At 39.1% G+C, this 20,509-nt stretch overlaps 1 protein-coding gene across 5 annotated transcripts in view; it reads left to right on the top strand.

The window, feature by feature from the left end:
- The window catches only part of DNM3 (dynamin 3), a 599,000-nt gene that overhangs the window by 216,751 nt on the left and 361,740 nt on the right, over positions 1 to 20,509 (top strand). For all 5 annotated transcript variants that reach the window (XM_007446759.1, XM_007446762.1, XM_007446760.1 and 2 more), the window contains exons 7-10: positions 866 to 1,008; positions 12,550 to 12,685; positions 15,197 to 15,264; positions 18,795 to 18,933. In XM_007446759.1, coding sequence (XP_007446821.1) covers positions 866 to 1,008; positions 12,550 to 12,685; positions 15,197 to 15,264; positions 18,795 to 18,933 — 486 coding nt within the window. The remainder of the gene's footprint in view (positions 1 to 865; positions 1,009 to 12,549; positions 12,686 to 15,196; positions 15,265 to 18,794; positions 18,934 to 20,509) is intronic.

The following is a 20,509-nucleotide window of genomic DNA, read 5'->3' as shown; positions in this document are numbered from 1 at the left end:
CCTACATTTCTATGAAGTTGATATTCTTTCTCTTGATTCTGAGTTTATTCCTTAAGCAGTTCAAGAAGGTGATCTTTTTTTTTTCCTTTTAATTCAGACTTTCCTTAATTACACTGTAATAGAAAGAACATCAGGCAGAGGGCTAACCAGTCTGGGTTTATATCCCACCTTTGTTCTGAATTAATTGTGTCCCTCTTAGAAAATCTCTTGGAGAATTTTTTTATCAGACTGAGCTTGAGGTGCCAGCAGATGACTTCAAGTGGAAATGCCAAGAAGGTGGTTAGGTAGAGATATCAACAAGAAAGTTTATGTGCAACCTGTTGAGGGTGTAAGCCAGTGACTAACCACAGTTGGACTGGGGCCTAAAGGTGGAGGTGAGAGGAAACACCTTGCCTGAGCTATAGAATGGAGAGGAACTTAACAGCTGACAGGTACCTCTGAGCTCCACCAGTGGTAAGCCGTTTGGTCCTGAGAACTCAGGCAGCACCTGTAACTCTCCATTTCCTTCATTTGTACCACATTCTAACTTAAGGTTCCTTTCAACAAGGTAGCTGATCTGACAAATCAATCCACGTTAAGGTGTTATTAGGCAGCTTCATTAGTAACATTAGCTGCCTTTTAACAGGGTATCCCAGACGTAAAAAGATTGTCTGAGCAAGTGACTTTAGCTGAAGGAATTTTGAGCTTCGCCATAGGGCAGTGGATGAAAGAGTTGGAGTTTATCTGTCTACACAGTCAGTCTCACATGTATGTATGGCTTTTTAAGGTTTTGAATGACCTGGAAAACAGTGAAGGGCGATTTTTGTCTTATGAGTTGATCTTCAATCTGTTGTATGAGTGTATGATTTTGTTTTGTTTTATTTAGCAACTTACCAACCACATTCGAGACACCCTACCTAACTTCAGGAACAAACTGCAAGGACAGTTGCTGTCCATAGAACACGAAGTAGAAGCCTATAAAAACTTCAAGCCAGAAGACCCCACCAGGAAGACCAAAGCATTGCTGCAGTGAGTTACCTTTCCTTTCTCTTGTTCAGCATTTTAAACTAACTCTTCAGTTTTCTTTTTCCTTAGTCTATTTGTCATGCTGTTTTCTGGGTTTTTTCATAAAAGTAAAGTATATGAGTGAGGCTTTGTATATGTCATACAGTGAGCCTTGAATCCTTTTTTCTAAAAGAATAATTGTCGATATTAATTCAATGCCCAATTTTATATTGTGTTTTTATAGTTGGATTCAGTAAATGAGCAAAACCAACAGTGATAACTCAGCAGGGTTTTTTTGCCCTTAGTCTTTAGAAGTGGGCTAAGTTCCTGTAGAAAAGCAACTGTTTCTATTATTGTCACTTGTAGTTATTATATTTTTATTTCAGTCATTTCATATCATCTATCTCTGTGTATTTTTCAGTGCAATGAGAACCAAGGATTTAATAATAATAAAAAAAAGTACACACAGTAAGGACACATTTAAATTATTTTCCTTTTTGGTAATAATTTTAATGTAGCCCTTTAGAAACTCAAATGTGAAAACTGCCAAGTATCTTTTTACTCCTTCATGATCTTTCCATCTTATTCTTGGGTTATTAGATTTATCCTTGAGGGTTCTTGGGTTAGGATAGCAGAATTGTTGGAGAATTGCCAGCCCCTTATGTCTTTTATCCTCATTCCTTCTTTCAGCCCCTTTCAGCCTCATCAATTCTTTTAGCCCTGTGCCGCAAATTGCCTCTCTCTCCACCAAAAGACCCCCACTGACCAGCTTACATTCCAGGACATCTGAAGTCCATCTCTAAAGATGATGCTTGCCACTTCTTATGGCCCCTCTCTCCCTCTGCAGTCCTGTAATCAAAAAACCCTTAATCTGGCATTTAAAATGCACAACATAATTCCTTTTATTTGTGGGGAAATTTCTAAATGTTCAAATTAAGTAACATATTAAATGCATTATCTTATATTCCTCCATTTAAAAAAATAATAAGATCATACGGAGGAAAGAATTTTTTTCTTGGATTCATCTCTTTCCTAGTTTATCTTTTCTTTTTATTCTTGGCTTTGGTTAAGCTCCTATAAAAAACTCTCTAAGTTACAGAGAAAAGAAAGCTATTTCTGTTTAGGCCCTAGGTCATCATCCTAACACCCAACTGAAACTATTCTCTTTGCAGAGACTGGGTCTTGCCTCTGTAATTCTGTTGGACTCAGATTACAATTTTCCACAGCTGGTTTCTTCCCTTGTTAGGGAACTGATTCAGCTCCTTCTTTGCTTTTTTCCTTCTTTCCTTCCTTCCTGCCTTCCTCCCTCACCCCCTTTCTTCATTACTTCCTTCTTGCCTTGCCCTCATCTCTGTGTATCCTATTTGATGACTGGCTCTGTGCTAACTACTGGGAATTCAATAATGAATAAGATTTTAACCCTCAAAAAGCGGCCACAGTAGAGCAGTGGAAACAGACATATAAACAACTGTGTTAAAATTTGATAAATGCTACATTTCTGGTAAGAATAAAATGTTAAGGGAACCCAGGTAAAGAGCACTTACATGCGAGGAAGGGTGTGAATTCACAGAGAAAAAGATACTTGAATGAGACACTGAAGTATGGGAGGAGTTTGTCAGGTGGAAGAAGGAGGTCAAGAGAATAGTGTGAACTTCGGTACAGCTTGTTCTAGTGGGCCAGGTGGCTGGGTTGTAGGTGAATTTTATAAAGTTTCCCAATGTTTCATACCTTTTCAGGTGTTTAAAGTTAGATTAATATTAGCATATTCATGAACATAGCTACATCTGATTATATTCTAAGTCTTCTGGCCTAAATATTTGCAACTACTTTTAATTCATCCATGATTTTGATGAAAGAGAATAAAAGGTTCAGGTTTTAGGTGGTTTGAATTTTTTTCCCAATCTAACAGATTCTGAATTTGAAAGTGTTCCAGTATGCCAAAATTAGAGTTTCTAAACCTACTAATCACAAATACAAGTAGTCATTTTTTCTCTATAATATATTTCTTTGTTTTTTACCAACTGCCTTGAGGTAATTCATTCCTTCATTGAACTTATTGAGTACCACTCATATGCCAGGCAGGGGGAAATAAATAAAATGCATGGTCCTTGCCCTTTGGAGAGAGACTGATAGATGCATGATGGTGATGTACTCTGCTAAGTGCTATGCTGAAAATATTCTGAGAAAGCCAAGGAGGGGCCCTTCATCTGGGTGGCAATGAGTGGTGGTGGGGAATAGGGCTGTGGATCATGAAAAGTTTCCTGTAAAAACTAATGCTTGAACTGAGTCTTGAAGGACAGATAAAAATTAGCCGGACAAAGAAGCACAAGGCAGAGCAGAAAGGAAAACAAGTGTAAAAGCACAGAGATTTGATACATGTGGGGAACTGCAAATAGCTTCTTTATGGTTGGCTTGGAAGGTGAGTGGGGATGAGAAGTAAGAGATGGGGCATCCAGGGCCAGACCACGGAGAATCTTAGGTGATGGGGTAAGGAGTTTTAATTTTATTAAATTCTGAGGAGTCATTGGAAAACAAGGCTAGACCTAGCTGTAGAGGGTCATGGGTGGGGAGTCAGAAATTTATATTGTTCTGGCAGAATGAGGTCTGTGATGCTGGGCCCAGGGAAGAGAGTAGCTCATGAAGTATGAGGGGGCTCAGCTGGAGCAGTTGGAACACTAGGTGATTGTAATGTCACAGGAGTTGTGGCTCATTTGACTATTATATATAAGGTTTTATTGCTTAACTTTAATTCTTAATTTAAGTATTTTAAAATACCATTTTATGGTTGCAACTAAATGGGCGAATGCATTTAATACACAGATATTTAAAATATATATTTTATTATTTTTTTAAAATTATTATTATTATTTTCTACTTGGGGGTATGTATTCAAAAGAATTGAAAGCAAAGACTTGAACAGGTATTTGTACATTCATAGGAGCATTATTCACAATAGCCAAAGATGGAAACAACACAAATGTTCACTGATGTATGAATGGATAAACAAAACATGAGGGGTTTTTTTGTATATACATTCAATGGAGTATGCTTCAGCCCTAAAAATGAAGGAAATTCTGACACATGCTACAACATGATGAACCTTAAAGATATTATGCTGAGTGAAATAAGCCAGACACAAAAGGACAAATACTGTATGATTCCATTCATATGAGGTACCTAGAAGAGTCAAATTCATAGAGACAGAAAGTAGGATGGTGGTTGCCAGGGGTAGGGGGAGAGGAGAATGGGAAGTTATTTTATTTTATTTTTTTTTGCTGTACCCGGGCCTCTCACTGTTGTGGCCTCTCCTGTTGCGGAGCACAGGCTCTGGACGCACAGGCTCAGCAGCCATGGCTCACGGGCCCACCCACTCCGCGGCACGTGGGATCCTCCCAGACCGGGGCACGAACCCGTGTCCCCTGCATCAGCAGGCGGACTCTCAACCACTGCGCCACCAGGGAAGCCCAAAGTTATTTTTTAATAGATACCGAATCTCACTTCAGGAAGGTGAAAAAGTTCTGGAGATGGATGGTGGTGATAGTTTCACAATAATGTGAATGTACTTAATGCCACTGAAATATACACCTAAAAATAATAAAAATGGTAAATGTTATGTATATTTTGTAAAAACAAACAAACAAACCAAAAATCCCTCCAAAGCAGAAACCTGATCTTCTCAATCCTCTCCTTAGGATCTTTTAATGATTTCTGTTTACAGTTAACATGGGCTGCAAGGCCCTGCATTACCTGGCTGATGTTTACTTTGCCAACCTCATTTTAGGAAGGAAGAAGGGGAGGTAGGGAGGGATAAAGGGAGGAATCAGAGCTGAGATTCAATCCAGGTCTCATGACTCTCAATGATATAGTCTGTCTACTGTAATTACCTGCCTCCTATATTTGTAAGTTAAACTTTATCAGCTAATTAACACCGTAGATCAAACAATTTAGCAGATTGTTTTCCAATGTGATACCTTGCTGAGAATCCAGTCCTTACCTACATAATATGATAACTTTTTCAGGAAGAAAGATATCCTGAGCAGGTAGCACTGGAAAATAAAAGCAGAGTGGGGAACTGCAGTCATTTCTGATTTGTCCTAACTGGGGAAGCAGGGAAAGCTTTACAGAGGAAGGGCTATGAGAACTCAGCAAAGCTTTAAGAAGAAGTAGAATTTCCATGGGTAAAGGATGGTAAAAAGGACACTGAAGGCAGAGGGCAGCCAGAGCAAAGACAAGGAAAAATGCATGAGTGGAGAATGCCTGGGAACAGTCAGGTGGATGGAAGGGTGGAGCAGATGTAGTGTAGACTGGAGGGGTGGGAGATGAAGCTGGGAAGGCAGTTCAGGACCTAAAAGGGAGAAGGGAACTCAAAGCCATGATAAGGAAACTGGACTTTAAAAAGCAAAGGAGAGTGAGTCACTGCAGTGTAGAATCAGAGACAAGGAACCCCAGGAGTTTTTGGTGGAGAGAAAGGGAATGGGCAATGTCATGGGCCAAGTACCTGCACCTGAGCATTTGGGGACTTAGGATGGAGAAGGCAGAAAGATGGGGAAGAAAGAGGAAGGTCTCTTCCGGATCTATGCTCAGACAGGGAAATTAAGAGGAGGGGACCAGAGACAGGCGCTAGACAACTGTGGTACTGTTTGATGAACTCTAAAGAGTGTAGTTGGCACAGGAAACTATATTAAATATCTTGTGATAAGCCATAATAGAAAAGAATATGAAAAAGAATGTGTATATATGTATAACTGAACCACTTTGCTGTACAGCAGAAATTAACACAACATTGTAACTCAACTATACTTCAATAGAATAATTTTTTTAAAAAAGAGTGTAGTTCGAACCTGGAATCAAGAGATCTTAATGAAAAAAGTAACAGGTGGGTGGATCCTAGAGGGTTTCTTGTTGTTGTTGTTTTTTTAGAAATTTCATGTAATGTCTGAAACATTTATATTAACATATTTCCATACAAATAACCCAAAGAAAGTTTAGTATTAGTTGTCCTGTTTGTTTGTTTGTTTGTTTGTTTATCCTGCAGGTTCTTATTAGTCATCAATTTTATACACATCAGTGTGTACATGTCAATCCCAATCGCCCAATTCAGAACACCACCATCCCCACCCCACTGTGGTTTTCCCCTCTTGGTGTCCATACATTTGTTCTCTACATCTGTGTCTCAACTTCTACCCTGCAGACCAGTTCATCTGTACCATTTTTCTAGGTTCCACATACATACGTTAATATATGATATTTGTTTTTCTCTCTCTGACTTACTTCACTCTGTATGACAGTCTCTAGATCCATCCACGTCTCAGCAAATGACTCAATTTTGTTCCTTTTTATGGCTGAGTAATACTCCACTGTATATATGTACCACAACTTCCTTATCCATTTATCTGTCGATGGGCATTTAGGTTGCTTCCATGACCCAGCTATTGTAAATAGTGCTGCAGTGAATAGTGGGGTGCATGTGTCTTTTTGAATTATGGTTTTCTATGGTTATATGCCCAGTAGTGGGATTGCTGGATCATATGGTAACTCTATTTTTAGTTTTTTAAGGAACCTCCATACTGTTCTCCATAGTGGCTGTATCTATTTACATTCCCACCAACAATGCAAGAGGGTTCCCTTTTCTCCACACCCTCTCCAGCATTTGTTGTTTGTAGATTTTCTGATGATGCCCATTCTAACTGATGTGAGATGATACCTCATTGTAGTTTTGATTTGCATTTCTCTAATAATTAGGGATGTTGAGCAGCTTTTCATATGCCTCTTGGACATCGGTGTGTCTTCTTTGGAGAAATGTCTATTTCGGTCTTCTGCCCATTTTTGGATTGGGATGTTTGTTTCTTTAAGATTGAGCTGCATGAGCTGTTTATATATTTTGGAGATTAATCCTTTGTCTCTTGATTCATTTGCGAATATTTTCTCCCATTCTGAGGGTTGTCTTTTTGTCTTGTTTATACTTTCCTTTGCTGTGCAAAAGCTTTGAAGTTTCATTAGGTCCCATTTGTTTATTTTTGTTTTTATTTCTATTACTCTAGGAGGTGGATCAAAAAAGATCTTGCTGTGATTTATGTCAAAGAGTGTTCTTCCTATGTTTTCCTCAAACAGCTTTATAGTGTCCAGACTTACATTTAGATCTTGAATCCATTTTGAGTTTATTTTTGTGTATGGTGTTAGGGAGTGTTCTAATTTCATTCTTTTACATGTAGCTGTCCAGTTTTCCCAGCACCATTTATTGAAGCGACTCTCTTTTGTCCATTGTATATCCTTGCCTCCTTTGTCATAGATAAGTTGACGATAGGTGTGTGGCTTTATCTCTGGGCTTTCTATCCTATTCCATTGATCTATATTTCTGTTTTTGTGCCAGCACCATATTGTCTTGATTACTGTAGCTTTGTAGTATAGTCTGAAGTCAGGGAGTCTGATTCCTCCAGCTCCGTTTTTTCCCCTCAAGACTGCTTGGGCTATTTGGGGTCTTTTGTGTCTCCATACAAATTTTGAGATGATTTTTTCTAGTTCCATAAAAAATGCCATTGACAATTTGATAGGGATTGCATTGAATCTGTAGATTGCTTTGGGTAGTATAGTCATTTTCATAGTATTGATTCTTCCAATCCAAGAACATGGTATATCTCTCCATCTGTTGGTATCATCTTTAATTTCTTTCAGCAGTGTCTTATAGTTTTCTGCATACAGGTCTTTTGTCTCCCTAGGTAGGTTTATTCCTAAGTATTTTATTCTTCTGTAGCGATGGTAAATGGGAGTGTTTCCATAACTTCTCTTTCAGATTTTTCATCATTAGTGTATAGGAATGCAAGAGATTTCTGTGCATTAATTTTGTATCCTGCAACTTCTCCAAATTCATTGATTACCTCTAGTAGTTTTCTGGTGGCATCTTTAGGATTCTCTATGTATAGTGTCATGTCATCTGCAAACAGTGAGAGTTTTACTTCTTCTTTTCCAATTTGTATTCGTTTTATTTCTTTTTCTTCTCTGGTTGCCATGGCTAGGACTTCCAAAACTATGTTGAGTAATGGTGGTGAGAGTGGACATCCTTTCTCGTTCCTGATCTTAGAAGAAATGCTTTCATTTTTCACCATTGAGAATGATGTTTGCTGTGTTTTTGTCATATGGCCTTTATTATATTGAGGTAGGTTCCCTCTATGCCCACTTTCTGGAGAGTTTTTACCATAGATGGGTGTTGAATTTTGTCAAAAGCTTTTTCTGCATCTATTGAGATGATCATATGGTTTTTATTCTTCTATTTGTTATTATGGTGTATCACATTGATTGATTTGCGTATATTGAAGAATCATTGTATTCCTGGGATAAATCCCACTTGATCATGGTGTTTGATCCTTTCCATGTGTTGTTGTATTCTGTTTGCTAGTATTTTGTTAAGGATTTTTTTTTTTTTTTGCGGTACTTGGGTCTCTCACTGTTGTAGCCTCTGCCATTGTGGAGCACAGGCTCTGGACGTACAGACTCAGCTGCCATGGCTCATGGACCTAGCCGCTCCACGGCATGTGGGATCTTCCCGGGCCGGGGTACAAACCCTTGTTCCCTGTATCGGCAGGCGGACTCTCGACCACTGTACCACCAGGGAAGCCCTTGTTGTAGATTTTTGCATCTATATTCATTAGTGATATTGGTCTATAATTTTCTTTTTTTGTAACATCTTTGTCTGGTTTTGGTGTCAGGGTGATGGTGGCCTCATAGAATGAGTTTGGGAGTGTTCCTTCCTCTGCTGTATTTTGGAAGAGTTTGAGAAGTATGGGTGTTAGCTCTTCACTTAATGTTTGATAGAATTTACCTGTGAAGCCATATGGTCCTGGACTTTTGTTTGCTGGAAGATTTTTTTTTTGTTTTTGTTTTTGTGGTACGCGGGCCTCTCACTGCCGTGGCCTCTCCTGTCACGGAGCACAGGCTCTGGACGCACAGACCCAGCAGCCATGGCCCACGGGCCCAGCCACTCTGCGGCATGTGGGATATTCCTGGACTGGGGCACGAACCCGCGTCCCCTGCATCGGCAGGCAGACTCTCAACCACTGCGCCACCAGGGAAGCCCTGTTGGAAGATTTTTAATCACAGTTTCAATTTCATTACTTGTGATTGGTCTGTTCATATTTTCTGTTTCTTCCTGGTTCAGTCTTGGAAGGTTATACCTTTCTAAGAATTTGTCCATTTCTTCCAGATTGTCCATTTAATTGGCATAGAGTTGCTTGTTATAGTCTCTTAGGATGCTTTGTATTTCTGTGGTGTCTGTTGTAACTTCTCCTTTTTCATTTCTAATTTTATTGATCTGAGTCCTCTCCCTCTTTTTCTTGATGAGTCTGGTTAATGGTCTCTCAATTTTGTTTATCTTCTGAAAGAACCAGCTTTTAGTTTTATTGATCTTTGCTATTGTTTTCTTTGTTTCTTTTTCATTTATTTCTGCTCTTATCTTTATGATTTGATTCCTTCTGCTAACTTTAGGTTTTGTTTGTTCTTCTTTCTCTAGTTCCTTTAGGTGTAAGGTTAGATTGTTTACTTGAGATTTTTCTTGTCTCTTGAGGTAGGCTTGTATAGCTATAAAATTCCCTCTTAGAACTGCTTTTGCTACATCCCATAGGTTTTGGATCGTCGTGTTTTCATTGTCATTTGTCTCTAGGTATTTTTTGATTTCCTGTTTGATTTCTTCAGTGATTTCTTGGTTATTTAATAACGTATTGTTTAGCCTCCATGTGCTTGTGTTTTTTACATTTTTTTCCCTGTAATTCATTTCTAATCTCCTAGTGTTGTGGTCAGAAAAGATGCTTGATATAATTTCAGTTTTCTTAAATTTACTGAGGATTGATTTGTGACCCAAGACGTGATCTATCCTGGAGAATGTTCCGTGCACACTTGAGAAGAAAGTGTAATTTGCTGTTTTGGGGTGGAATGTCCTATAAATACAAATGAATCTATCTGGTCTATTTTGTCATTTAAATCTTGTGTTTCCTTATTAATTTTCTGTCTGGATGATCTGTCCATTGGTGTAAGTGAGGTGTTAAAGTCCCCCACTATTATTGTGTTAGTGTCAATTTCCTCTTTTATAGCTGTTAGCAGTTGCCTTATTTATTGAGGTGCTCCTATGTTGTGTGCATATATATTTATAATTGTTATATCTTCTTCTTGGATTGATCCCTTGATCATTATGTAGTGTCCTTCCTTGTCTCTTGTAACATTCTTTATTTTAAAGTCTATGTTATCTGATATAAGTATAGCTACTCCAGCTTTCTTTTGATTTCCATTTGCATGGAATATCTTTTTCCATCCCTTCACTTACAGTCTGTATGTGTCTCTAGGTCTGAAGTGGGTCTCTTGTAGACAGCATATATATGGATCTTGTTTTTGTATCCATTCAGCAAGGCTGTGTGTTTTCAGTGGAGCATTTAATCCATTCATGTTTAAGGTAATTATCCATATGTATGTTCCTATGACCATTTTCTTAATTGTTTTGGGTTTGTTTTTGTAGATCCTTTTCTTCTCTTATATTTCCCACTTAGAGAAGTTCCATTAGCATTTGTTGTAAAGCTGGTTTGATGGTGCTGAATTCTCTTAGCCTTTGCTTGTCTGTAAAGCTTTTGATTTCTCCATTGAATCTGAATGAGATCCTTGCAGGGTAGAGTAATCTTGGTTGTAGGTTCTTCCCTTTCATCACTTTAAGTATATCATGTCACTCCCTTTTGGCTTGTAGAGTTTCTGCTGAGAAATCAGCTGTTAACCTTACAGGAGTTCCCTTGCATGTTGTCATTCTTCCCTTGCTGCTTTCAATAATTTTTCTTTGTCTTTAATTTTTGTCAATTTGATTACTATGTGTCTTGGTGTGTTTCTCCTTTGGTTTATCCTGTATTGGACTCACTGCACTTCCTGGACTTGTGTGGCTATTTCCTTTCCCATGTTAGGGAAGTTTTCTACTATAATCTCTTCACATATTTTCTTGGGTCCTTCCTCTCTCTGTTCTCCTTCTGGGACCCCTATAATGCGAATGTTGTTGCGTTTAATGTTGTCCCAGAGGTCTCTTAGGCTCTCTTCATTTCTTTTCATCCTTTTTTCTTTATTCTGTTCCACAGCAGTGAGTTCCACCATTCTGTTTTCCAGGTCACTTCTCCGTTCTTCTGCCTCAGTTAGTCTCTATTGATTCCTTCTAGTGTATTTTTCAGTGTATTTTTCATTTCAGTTATTGTATTGTTCATCTCTGTTTGTTTGTTCTTTCATTCTTCTAGGTCTTTGTTAAACATTTCTTGCATCTTCTCAATCTTTGCCTCCATTCTTTTTCCGAGGTCCTGGATCATCTTCACTATCATTATTCTGAATTCTTTTTCTGGAAGGTTGCCTATCTCCACTTCATTTAGTTGTTTTTCTGTGGTTTTATCTTGTTCCTTCCTCTGGTACATAGCCCTCTGCCTTTTCATCTTGTCTATCTTTCTGTGAATGTGGTTTTTGGTCCACAGCCTGCAGGACTGTAGTTCTTCTTGCTTCTGCTGTCTGCCCTCTGGTGGATGAGGCTATCTGAGAGGGTTGTTCAAGTTTCCTGATGGGAGGGACTGGTGGTGGGTAGAGCTGGCTGTTGCTCTGGTAGGCAGAGCTCAGTAAAACTTTAATCCACTTGTCTGCTGATGGGTGGGGCTGGGTTTCCTCCCTGTTGGTTGTTTGGCCTGAGGCAACCCAACACTGGAGCCTACCTGAGCTCTTTGGTGGGGCTAATGACAGACTCTGGGAGGGCTCACGCCAAGGAGTCCTTCCAAGAACTTCTGCTGCCAGTGTCCTTGTCCCCACAGTGAGCCACAGCCACCTCCCACCTCTGCAGGAGACCCCTCCAACATTAGCAGGTAGGTCTGGTTCAGTCTCCCCTGGGGTCACTGCTCCTTCCCCTGGGCCCCGATGCACACACTACTTTGTGTGTGCCCTCCAAGAGTGGAGTCTCTGTTTTCCCCAATCCTGTCAAAGTCCTGTAATCAATTCCCACTAGGCTTCAAAGTCTGATTCTCTAGGAATTCCTCCTCCTGTTGCCGGACCCCCAGGTTGGGAAGCCTGACGTGGGGCTCAGAACCTTCACTCCAGTGGGTGAACTTCTGTGGTATAAGTGTTCTCCAGTCTGTGAGTCACCCACCCAGCTGTTATGGGATTTGATTTTACTGTGATTGCGCCCCTCCTACCGTCTCATTGTGGCTTCTCCTTGTATTTCGATGGTGGGGTATGTTTTCAGCTGAGTTCCAGTGTCTTCCTGTCAATGATTGTCCAGCAGCTAGTTGTGATTCTGGTGTTCTCACAAGAGGGAGTGAGAGCACATCCTTCTACTACGCCATCTTGGTTCCTTACTTTTAAAATATATATTTTAAATTAAATGTCTGAAATAAATCTTAATAACGTGTATTTCATATAGTTACATTTTGAGTAGTGAATAGAGTGCAGTGTTATTTCTGCCAGTAGGTGCCGCTAAGAACACCAGGAAAAGAATTGCTAACCATAGCAAATTAAAATGAAAGATGTGAAACCTTGTAACTTTAACTTGAATTTATTTCTCTTTCACAATTATAGGATGGTTCAGCAATTCGCTGTGGACTTTGAGAAGAGAATTGAAGGGTCAGGGGATCAAGTAGATACCCTGGAGCTCTCAGGGGGTGCTAAAATCAATCGTATTTTCCATGAACGTTTTCCTTTTGAGATAGTAAAGGTTTGTACCAAATGTTATTTTTCCTTTTGTTTCATTTCATTTCTGTATTCTGTTCTACATAATTTTTCATCAAATGTTATATGAGTGGTAAATGGTTTTCTTTAAACAAAGGCTCCATACTCAGGTAATGAGATTTAGGAGAGAAGTTATTTTCTTACTGATGGTTCTGATTTTATTTAATGGGATCTAATGATATTTCAATAATTCAACAATGACTAATTGGTTTATTTGTTGTCTAATTAATTTAAAAATATTTCTTGAGTAACTACTGTGTACCAGTGATCTACATGCCAGGGATCAAGACAGAGGTACTGTCTGGTGGGAAAAGACAGAAAATTAACAAATAAAAAAGGAAAAAAATATCAAGTATTATTATGTAACATAATATGAGAGAGAGGGGAGTTGCATAAGCCACTTTTTTTTTGGTCAAGCATAAGAGCTAACATTTATTTAAAATTTTTTTGTGGAATATCAATTTATTGGATTATATAAGATGAAAAAAATTAAAGACTAAAAATCAGAAAGTGTTCACATAAGAAAGGTAATTGAAAAAGTAGAATATAAGTGTAAGCACATTGGAATTAACATTTTGTGAAAAATACAAATGATAAAACTTGGTAGATTACTCAGGCACTACCAGGAAACAATTATCTGTAGTTCCCCATTGGCTAAGCCAGTTTTGATGGAATATTCAGGCAAGGTCTCTCTGACTATGGGGCCTTTAACGCATGACCTGAATGGCATGAAGAGGCCACCTGTAAGTATCTGGAATTAGAAGGTTGTTCGAGGCAGGAAGCCAAGGACAAAGCCCTAGAGCAAGCACCTGTACAGCAGGTGAGGAACAGCTGAGGCTGGGGTAGAGCTGATGAACGGATGGGGGGAAGAAAATGAATTCAGAGGAAGAAAGTGCCCAGTTTACACAGGGCTTTCTATGTTGCTGTGAAGTGTTTACATTTAACAATGGAAAGTTAGGGGAGAGTTTTAAGGATTTGGTTGGTGATTTTAAAAAAACACTGTGTGGGTTGGATTGTAAAGGGGCAAGAGTGGACTGAGGGAGACAAGGTGAATTAAACAGTAGGGCCAGAGCAGGGGTGGATCCACTTTCTGTGGGGCCTGAAGCCTATACAATTTGGGGGAACCCCTTGAAGGAGAAGAATACAAAATTATAAACACAGACATGGGTCTTGGAAGGAGCTTATGCAAGGGAGAAGTCCTGAAACTTAAACTTCTTTAGCTTTATAGTAAAAATGCCTCAGAAGAGAGGCTTAAGAGAAGTGGATGGATTTGTGATTTTGGAGGTAGAGTCAATGGGGGTTGGATTGATATAGGAGATGCAAAAAAGAGAAGATTCAAGATGACTCCCAAGATTTTGGCTGGCACAATTGAGCAAGTGTTAGTGCCCATCAGATGAGGGGAACTGAGGAAAAGTTCAGTGTGGAAGTATGAATCAAGAGTTTTGTTTTGGTTATGTTCAGTTTGAAATGCCCAATAGGCAGCTAGGTAGTTTTAGGGACTATATTAACTTGCCTCACATACAGAGGCGGTTGCTTATTTCTTGATGTGGGAGGCAGGTGGGTAAATAGACAGTTTCATTAAAATGTGCTAGGTAAAGTGACAGACTTTACCACAGGGTGCTATGGAAACAAGGCCCACGGACATGAATCCCAGCCTGACTATGTAAAGGAGCCTGGCTTTTGAGGTGACTTAAGAAGGATGAGCAGTTAGTTAAGCAGGAAGAGGTGCGATTAGTCGAGGGAGAGGTTGTTCCAGACAGAAAGGGAGGAATGGTAAAGGCTGAGCTGTGGAACTAAAGCAGTCCATTGCTCTATGGCATAAAGTGTGAGGGGGAAAATGGACAGATAATGAGGCTGGAGAGGCCAAATCTCAAAAGTTAGGGGCTGAATCAAATGTTCTCTTGATGTCCCTTCCAGGTCTAAGCTCTATGACACTTTGATCCTACTTCCAAATAAATTTAAGATACCTAGAACTTATGGGAAATTTTTATACAGTAGTCTATCCTGTGTTGGATTGGCAAAATATTATTAATTTCCTCTTTTAAAGAGGCTTTGAACTCAGGTGGTTAAAATGGCCAGCGAGAAAAGACAGCCATTGTTAATCTCAGCACAGCTGGACTGCTATTGTACATCAGGTGACACTCTTATTTATGCATTCATATATGAATACATTTACTATATTCAGCAAAAGAATGAAGAATTATATATTCAAATGAATAGCCAGATTTATGTCTAGAAGTCATCCTTTATGCACAGCACTCCTTATCTATAATAGAGTTAAAATCTGCTACACTAAAACTCCCAGAAATCCCTAATGTTCTTTGTGTGTTGCCTTGAACTTTATATAAACAGATATTTTGACCATCTGGGTTTAGGTTAGGAAAGACATGGGTCTTTATTAATAACGGAGTCAAGTTATTCTCATTTTTTAATATTCAACAATATTATTATTCAAAGGAATTAAGTGTCATAACTGTGGCTCATTTTGCATCTGCAGATGGAGTTCAATGAGAAAGAACTGCGAAGAGAAATAAGCTATGCAATCAAAAACATACATGGTATCAGGCAAGTGCTTCACATTTTCCTTGTCTTCAGTTCAAGCTACTAAAAAAAGTTAATATTTATGAATGGCTAGTGAAGTAGCCTTTTCATCATTTGAGCAGAGTAGAATATAGAGGTGGGAGTAAGAAATAGGAAATCCTCGTTTGGATTCAATGGTAATTTCTAGTATTGGCATACTGTCTGTTTACAATTAAAAAAACAAAAACCCTTTCTGCCCTCACAGCAGTGTGCTCTGAACAATCAGGGATTTACTGATGAACAAGACCTTGTTCTTCAGGGCTCTGTATTTCAGGGACAGAGGCCAGACTTGCTCATAAGTGATCATTACTTACACAGAGACCAAATAGATTAATTTTGGCTGGATTTATGGAGCAAGATTGGGAAAGATTAATGAAGATGGTTGCTTTAGAGTCACACCTTGCCTGTTTTGAGAACAAGAATGATTTCAGCAAGCAAAGGTGTCTGTGTGGATACATGTGCTTGTGTGTATGTGTGTGCGTGTGTGTGTGTGTGTCCGTTTGTGTGTGTATGGGGTAGGTGGCAATGCAATGAGGTGTGAAAGGAGGGAGATTGTTGAGGCTGGAGGAGAAAAGAGGGGGCTTAAAGTGGAGGGAGTAATGTGAGCAAAGGCATGGAGGTGGCAAAGGGCAGCATGTATTCGTGGAGCAGGAAGCCATACATTTGGACTGGAGTTAGGAATGTGGACAGGAGAGCGGAGGGACATGAGGCTGGGAGGAGAACTTGTACCTGAATTCACCCTTGTATGAAGTGGGATTGTTTTCATTTACTTTCATTACAGAAATAAATGATAAAAAATAAATGAATTGATAAAAATAATTGATAAAATAAATGGATTTAAAACACACATTTCTTGAGTTCATGTATAGAGGGCTAAATACAATGTAATGGAGCATATGTTAAATTGAGGTGTCCTGAATTCAAGGTAAGAAAACAGGTTGCCTACTTCATGATCATCTTACATGAAGGAGGGATCCCCAGTCCATTGGCCTGTTGCATCTCAGCTTTTGCAATAGGGCCAACTTTAGACTATTTTGGGAACAGAGTCTGAGAGAGCAAAACTTGACCCTGAGTGTGCATGTGATGGGTGATTTTCCAAAGGAGTTATGACATCTGAAGTATCTATCCTTACAAAATTTAGAAAATCTCCTCTACAAGTCTCAAATAGTATGGGCAAATATGCATTCACAAAGTGAAAAGGAGACAACATCTATAACCACATCCAGTGTTTTTTTCTTAACCTTCAACAGGATTTCTAGTTCCCTATTAATTCTATTCCCTGTCCCTCAAATCCAGAATACATTTGGTACAGAAACTATGTCTTGCTCTTTAGCTGGGCAGAGCTAGTATGTGAACATACCGATTTGATAAATGCAGTGGAACCAAATTACGTTTTGTGTGGGGGGTGGGTCATAAAGTATTTTACTTAATCAAATACAGTAGTTTTAGTTGGCTTTTAAAACTCCTTACCAGTTACATTTTCATTGAATGTAACTGCAAAAGCTCAGTAATTCAAGATTGTAGATTTCTGATTTACATGCATACCAACAGAAGAGATTGGTTGTTACTATTATTCTGGAGTTCATTTGCCTATAAGATGATAAGAGGTGCACAGTGTCCTGCGTATAAGACATATTAATGGTGTGATTATTTATGCCCTTAAATACACTTAATTTGAAGAGTTTTGTTCCCAGATTCTGTTAGATATTTGAATAATAGAAACCATCTTTGCCCACTGGGGACCCACCTTATGGTCCTTCATTCTGCTAACACTGAGTGCCAATGATGAGCAAGGGATCCCTCCTTGAGGGGAAAACAAAGATAAAGACAATAACGACTCTCCCTCCCAGTGTAGTAACAAGACTAAAATATGTGCTCAGACTACTGTAGTGCAAAGTAGGACGCTGGCATTCAGAGAAGGAAGAGCTAGTCAGCGGCAGGACTGGAGGAGGCGAGCTGTAGGAAGTGGTTATTTTTGGTCTGGTCTTTGAAGCACAGGTGGGATTTGGACAGGCTGAAATTGTGGGAAAGGTGAAATGAACATCATACATGAAGGAAAAGACATAAAATATTAGTATGAATATGTTTGTGGAAAGGCAAATGGTCTGGTTTGGCTGAAACATAGCATGCATGAAAGGGAGGAGGAAAATAACCTCAAAGGAAGATTAGGGACAGACTGGGGAAAATTTTTAACGTCAGACTAAACAACGTGGATTTTATTCTGTATCCAAAGTGGAGAAATTACAATTACAATATAGTATGATTACTACAGTACAATTAGAAATGGAGGTGGGCACAGGGTGCTAAGTAAATAAGAAGGGACATAGAATAGGGCTGCTAAAATGGAAGTGTTAAAGAAATCTCCCAGGGCTTTCCTGGTGGCTCAGTGGTTGAGAGTCCGCCTGCCGATGCAGGGGACATGGGTTCATGCCCGGGTTCGGGAAGATCCCACATGCCGTGGAGCGGCTGGGCCCATGAGCCGTGGCCGCTGAGCCTGCACATCCGGAGCCTGTGCTCAGCAACGGGAGAGGCCACAACAGTGAGAGGCCCGCGTACCGGAAAAAAAAAAAAGAGAGAGAGAATTCTCCCAAAAGAGGTACCATAAGATTGAGTGTTTCACGAAGAGAAGGTAACCAAATAAGGGGGAGGGAGGAGGGTCTAGGATGAGGAGGATCAACCACCAACATCTGGAGCCTGCACGTCTTTGGGCATGGCATATGTCAGGGTTCAGGATCCCTCTTATTGTAGCTTTTCTCCATTGACCTTTTGTTTAAATATGAGTAATCATTTTTTACTTCTTTATGAAACGTGCACACATGCACACACATACCTGCTTTCCTGAGCTTCTGTACAGCATGAGAAAAGCATTGTTATGACATCAGTTTGAATTAATTCCATCCAAATGAAAAGATACTTGCTACTTTTGTTATTGTTTGTCATTTTTGTAAATTCACAATTTAGGCATTCTGGGCTCCAAGCTAGTTCCACTTAACTGCCTTCCTTTTCCTTCAGCACCCCAGGACCTCAAACTGGGAACCACTGAGCTCACTATAATACAGCTCTCTTGGAAAGAATATGTTGTGTAGTCCAGGAATGCTACTATTTCAGTGTTCAGAAAGTGAAGATAATTTTCTACTCAATGAAGGAGAAGAGAGGATTGCTTCTGGAATACTTTAGAAATAGAAATGTAAATTTAGGACACCATTTCTGTTGTAGCATTCCTTTGTATTGCTGTGAACCAGTGAGTTGAGACAAATGACAGTTAAATATTGAGGGTCACATTATGAGCCTTGAAAACGTTTTGGGAACTGTTTTTAGGTAATGTTAATCATATATAGAATGTATTAAGGATATTATTACAAATGATACTGTGGATAGAATAAATCACTATGTAACTTTTAAACTAGGCTTTTTGCATGCTTTAAGTAGCATGTCAATTAAAACATTTTTAAAAAGAGTATTGAATATCATTCAATTTAAAATATCTAATGTGCTGCTTTCTTTCTTATGTTCAGGACAGGGTTGTTTACTCCGGACATGGCATTCGAAGCAATAGTCAAAAAACAAATTGTAAAGCTGAAAGGGCCTTCCTTGAAGAGTGTAGATCTGGTAATACAAGAGTTAATCAACACTGTCAAGAAGTGTACCAAAAAAGTAAGTTTGAATTATGTAACTTTGCAACCAGTAACTACTTGGTTTACCCATCTTTCCTACCCTGTTACATACCTCTCTTCCCCTGACCCTCCACTTTGTCATAGAAGGTTTTGTGTTTGCTCAAGGGGAAGGATTGTGAAAAGTACTGAATGGGAATTGCTTTCACGATAGATGGGCATATTGACTTCTATCACCCCTTTCCACATAGGGTTGTTGTCTTAATCAGGTAAACATCACTTTAGAACAATTAAGTGAATGCCCTAAACCAACTTTTCCTGTGATGCTTGGATGGGAGTAATTGTTAGGGGAAAGGAATCAGTGATATTGTTTGTAACAAAAAGGTAATTCTTCTAAATTTTAAATGAATTCCACTTGAACCTGGATGTTCTGGGAAGGGGCATTGTGGTATAGTAGTTAAGAGCCCAGCCTCTGAGGTCCAGTTATCTAGATTCAAATCCTGGCTCTGCTATTTACTTGCTGTCTGACCTTGAGCATCATACTTAATCTTTATATTTTTGTTAATTTCTGTGTAAAATGGAGATGATGATGATGATGATGATGATGATGATGATGATATCACCTCAGTGAGGATTAAACAAGATGATGCCTGAAACCCATGAGGCACTTAACACATTGATTAAACATAGTAAGTGCTCAGTAAATGGTGGTTAATCTATAAATGGCCATTTTTAGTAGCACCCAATATTCCCTACCTTGTAATATTTATTGATGGAGAGTAGTGGGCAAGAGACTTCCCAATCTGGGGGCTCTTCACTGAGGAACATGGAGGAGTTGTGCTGGATTCCATCCATTTCATAGGGACATGAAAGGGGTACACTGTATTGGAAAATATAAGAAGGGAATTACTGATGGTGTTAGGATAGGGTAGGCCTAGCCCTATGGCAGTTACTATTGTTACTTTGATTATTTCTTGAAAGTATAGATACTTATGATTTTGTTAGTTTTGTTACCCTTCCCTTTCTTTATGGTTACTATGAGTAACATTCCTGAAAAACCAGTGAGAAGAAAGAGAGAATTAATATGAGTGTTGGTTCCCAGTTACCTTACAGAAAAACTCAGATGAAGGAAAGATATAAGTAGTGAAAGAGGAAAGGAATCTAAATTTAGGAATTCAGGATTGTCAATGCTAAAAGAAAAGGAGTTAGGTGGAACTAGCTTGGGGCCCAGAAGTGGCTCTGGAGCTTCAGATCCCTTCTCTAGACTTCTTACTATTCTTCTACCTTGTTCCTTAAAGTTCTATTTTCTCTTCTCTAAAATAGGAAAACACCATAGGCATTAAGGGACTGAGGAAAGGGAAAAGAATGCTCATGGGGAAGAAAAAAATGTCTTTATGCCAGCTCTTCATTTGGAAACTTGAAGCCATTTAATAATACTTCACATCCCTCCTGTCCTTGCCTATACCTCAAAATACAGTTAGTCTTGTCACCTGTATATTGGCCTCCTCTTAACTGACTTGCTGAACTAACTGAAACTGCATTCTCTATTTAATCACATGGATTGCCACCCTCAGCATATAGATATCTTCTTCAGCCAAAAGCTTCTCTTGCTGCCCATG

This window comes from Lipotes vexillifer, unplaced genomic scaffold (assembly GCF_000442215.2).
Source record: "Lipotes vexillifer unplaced genomic scaffold, Lipotes_vexillifer_v1.1 scaffold685, whole genome shotgun sequence".
Lineage (NCBI taxonomy): Eukaryota > Metazoa > Chordata > Mammalia > Artiodactyla > Lipotidae > Lipotes > Lipotes vexillifer.
The sequence above is the reverse complement of the archived record's forward strand: the minus strand, read 5'-3'. Positions and strand labels throughout refer to the sequence as shown.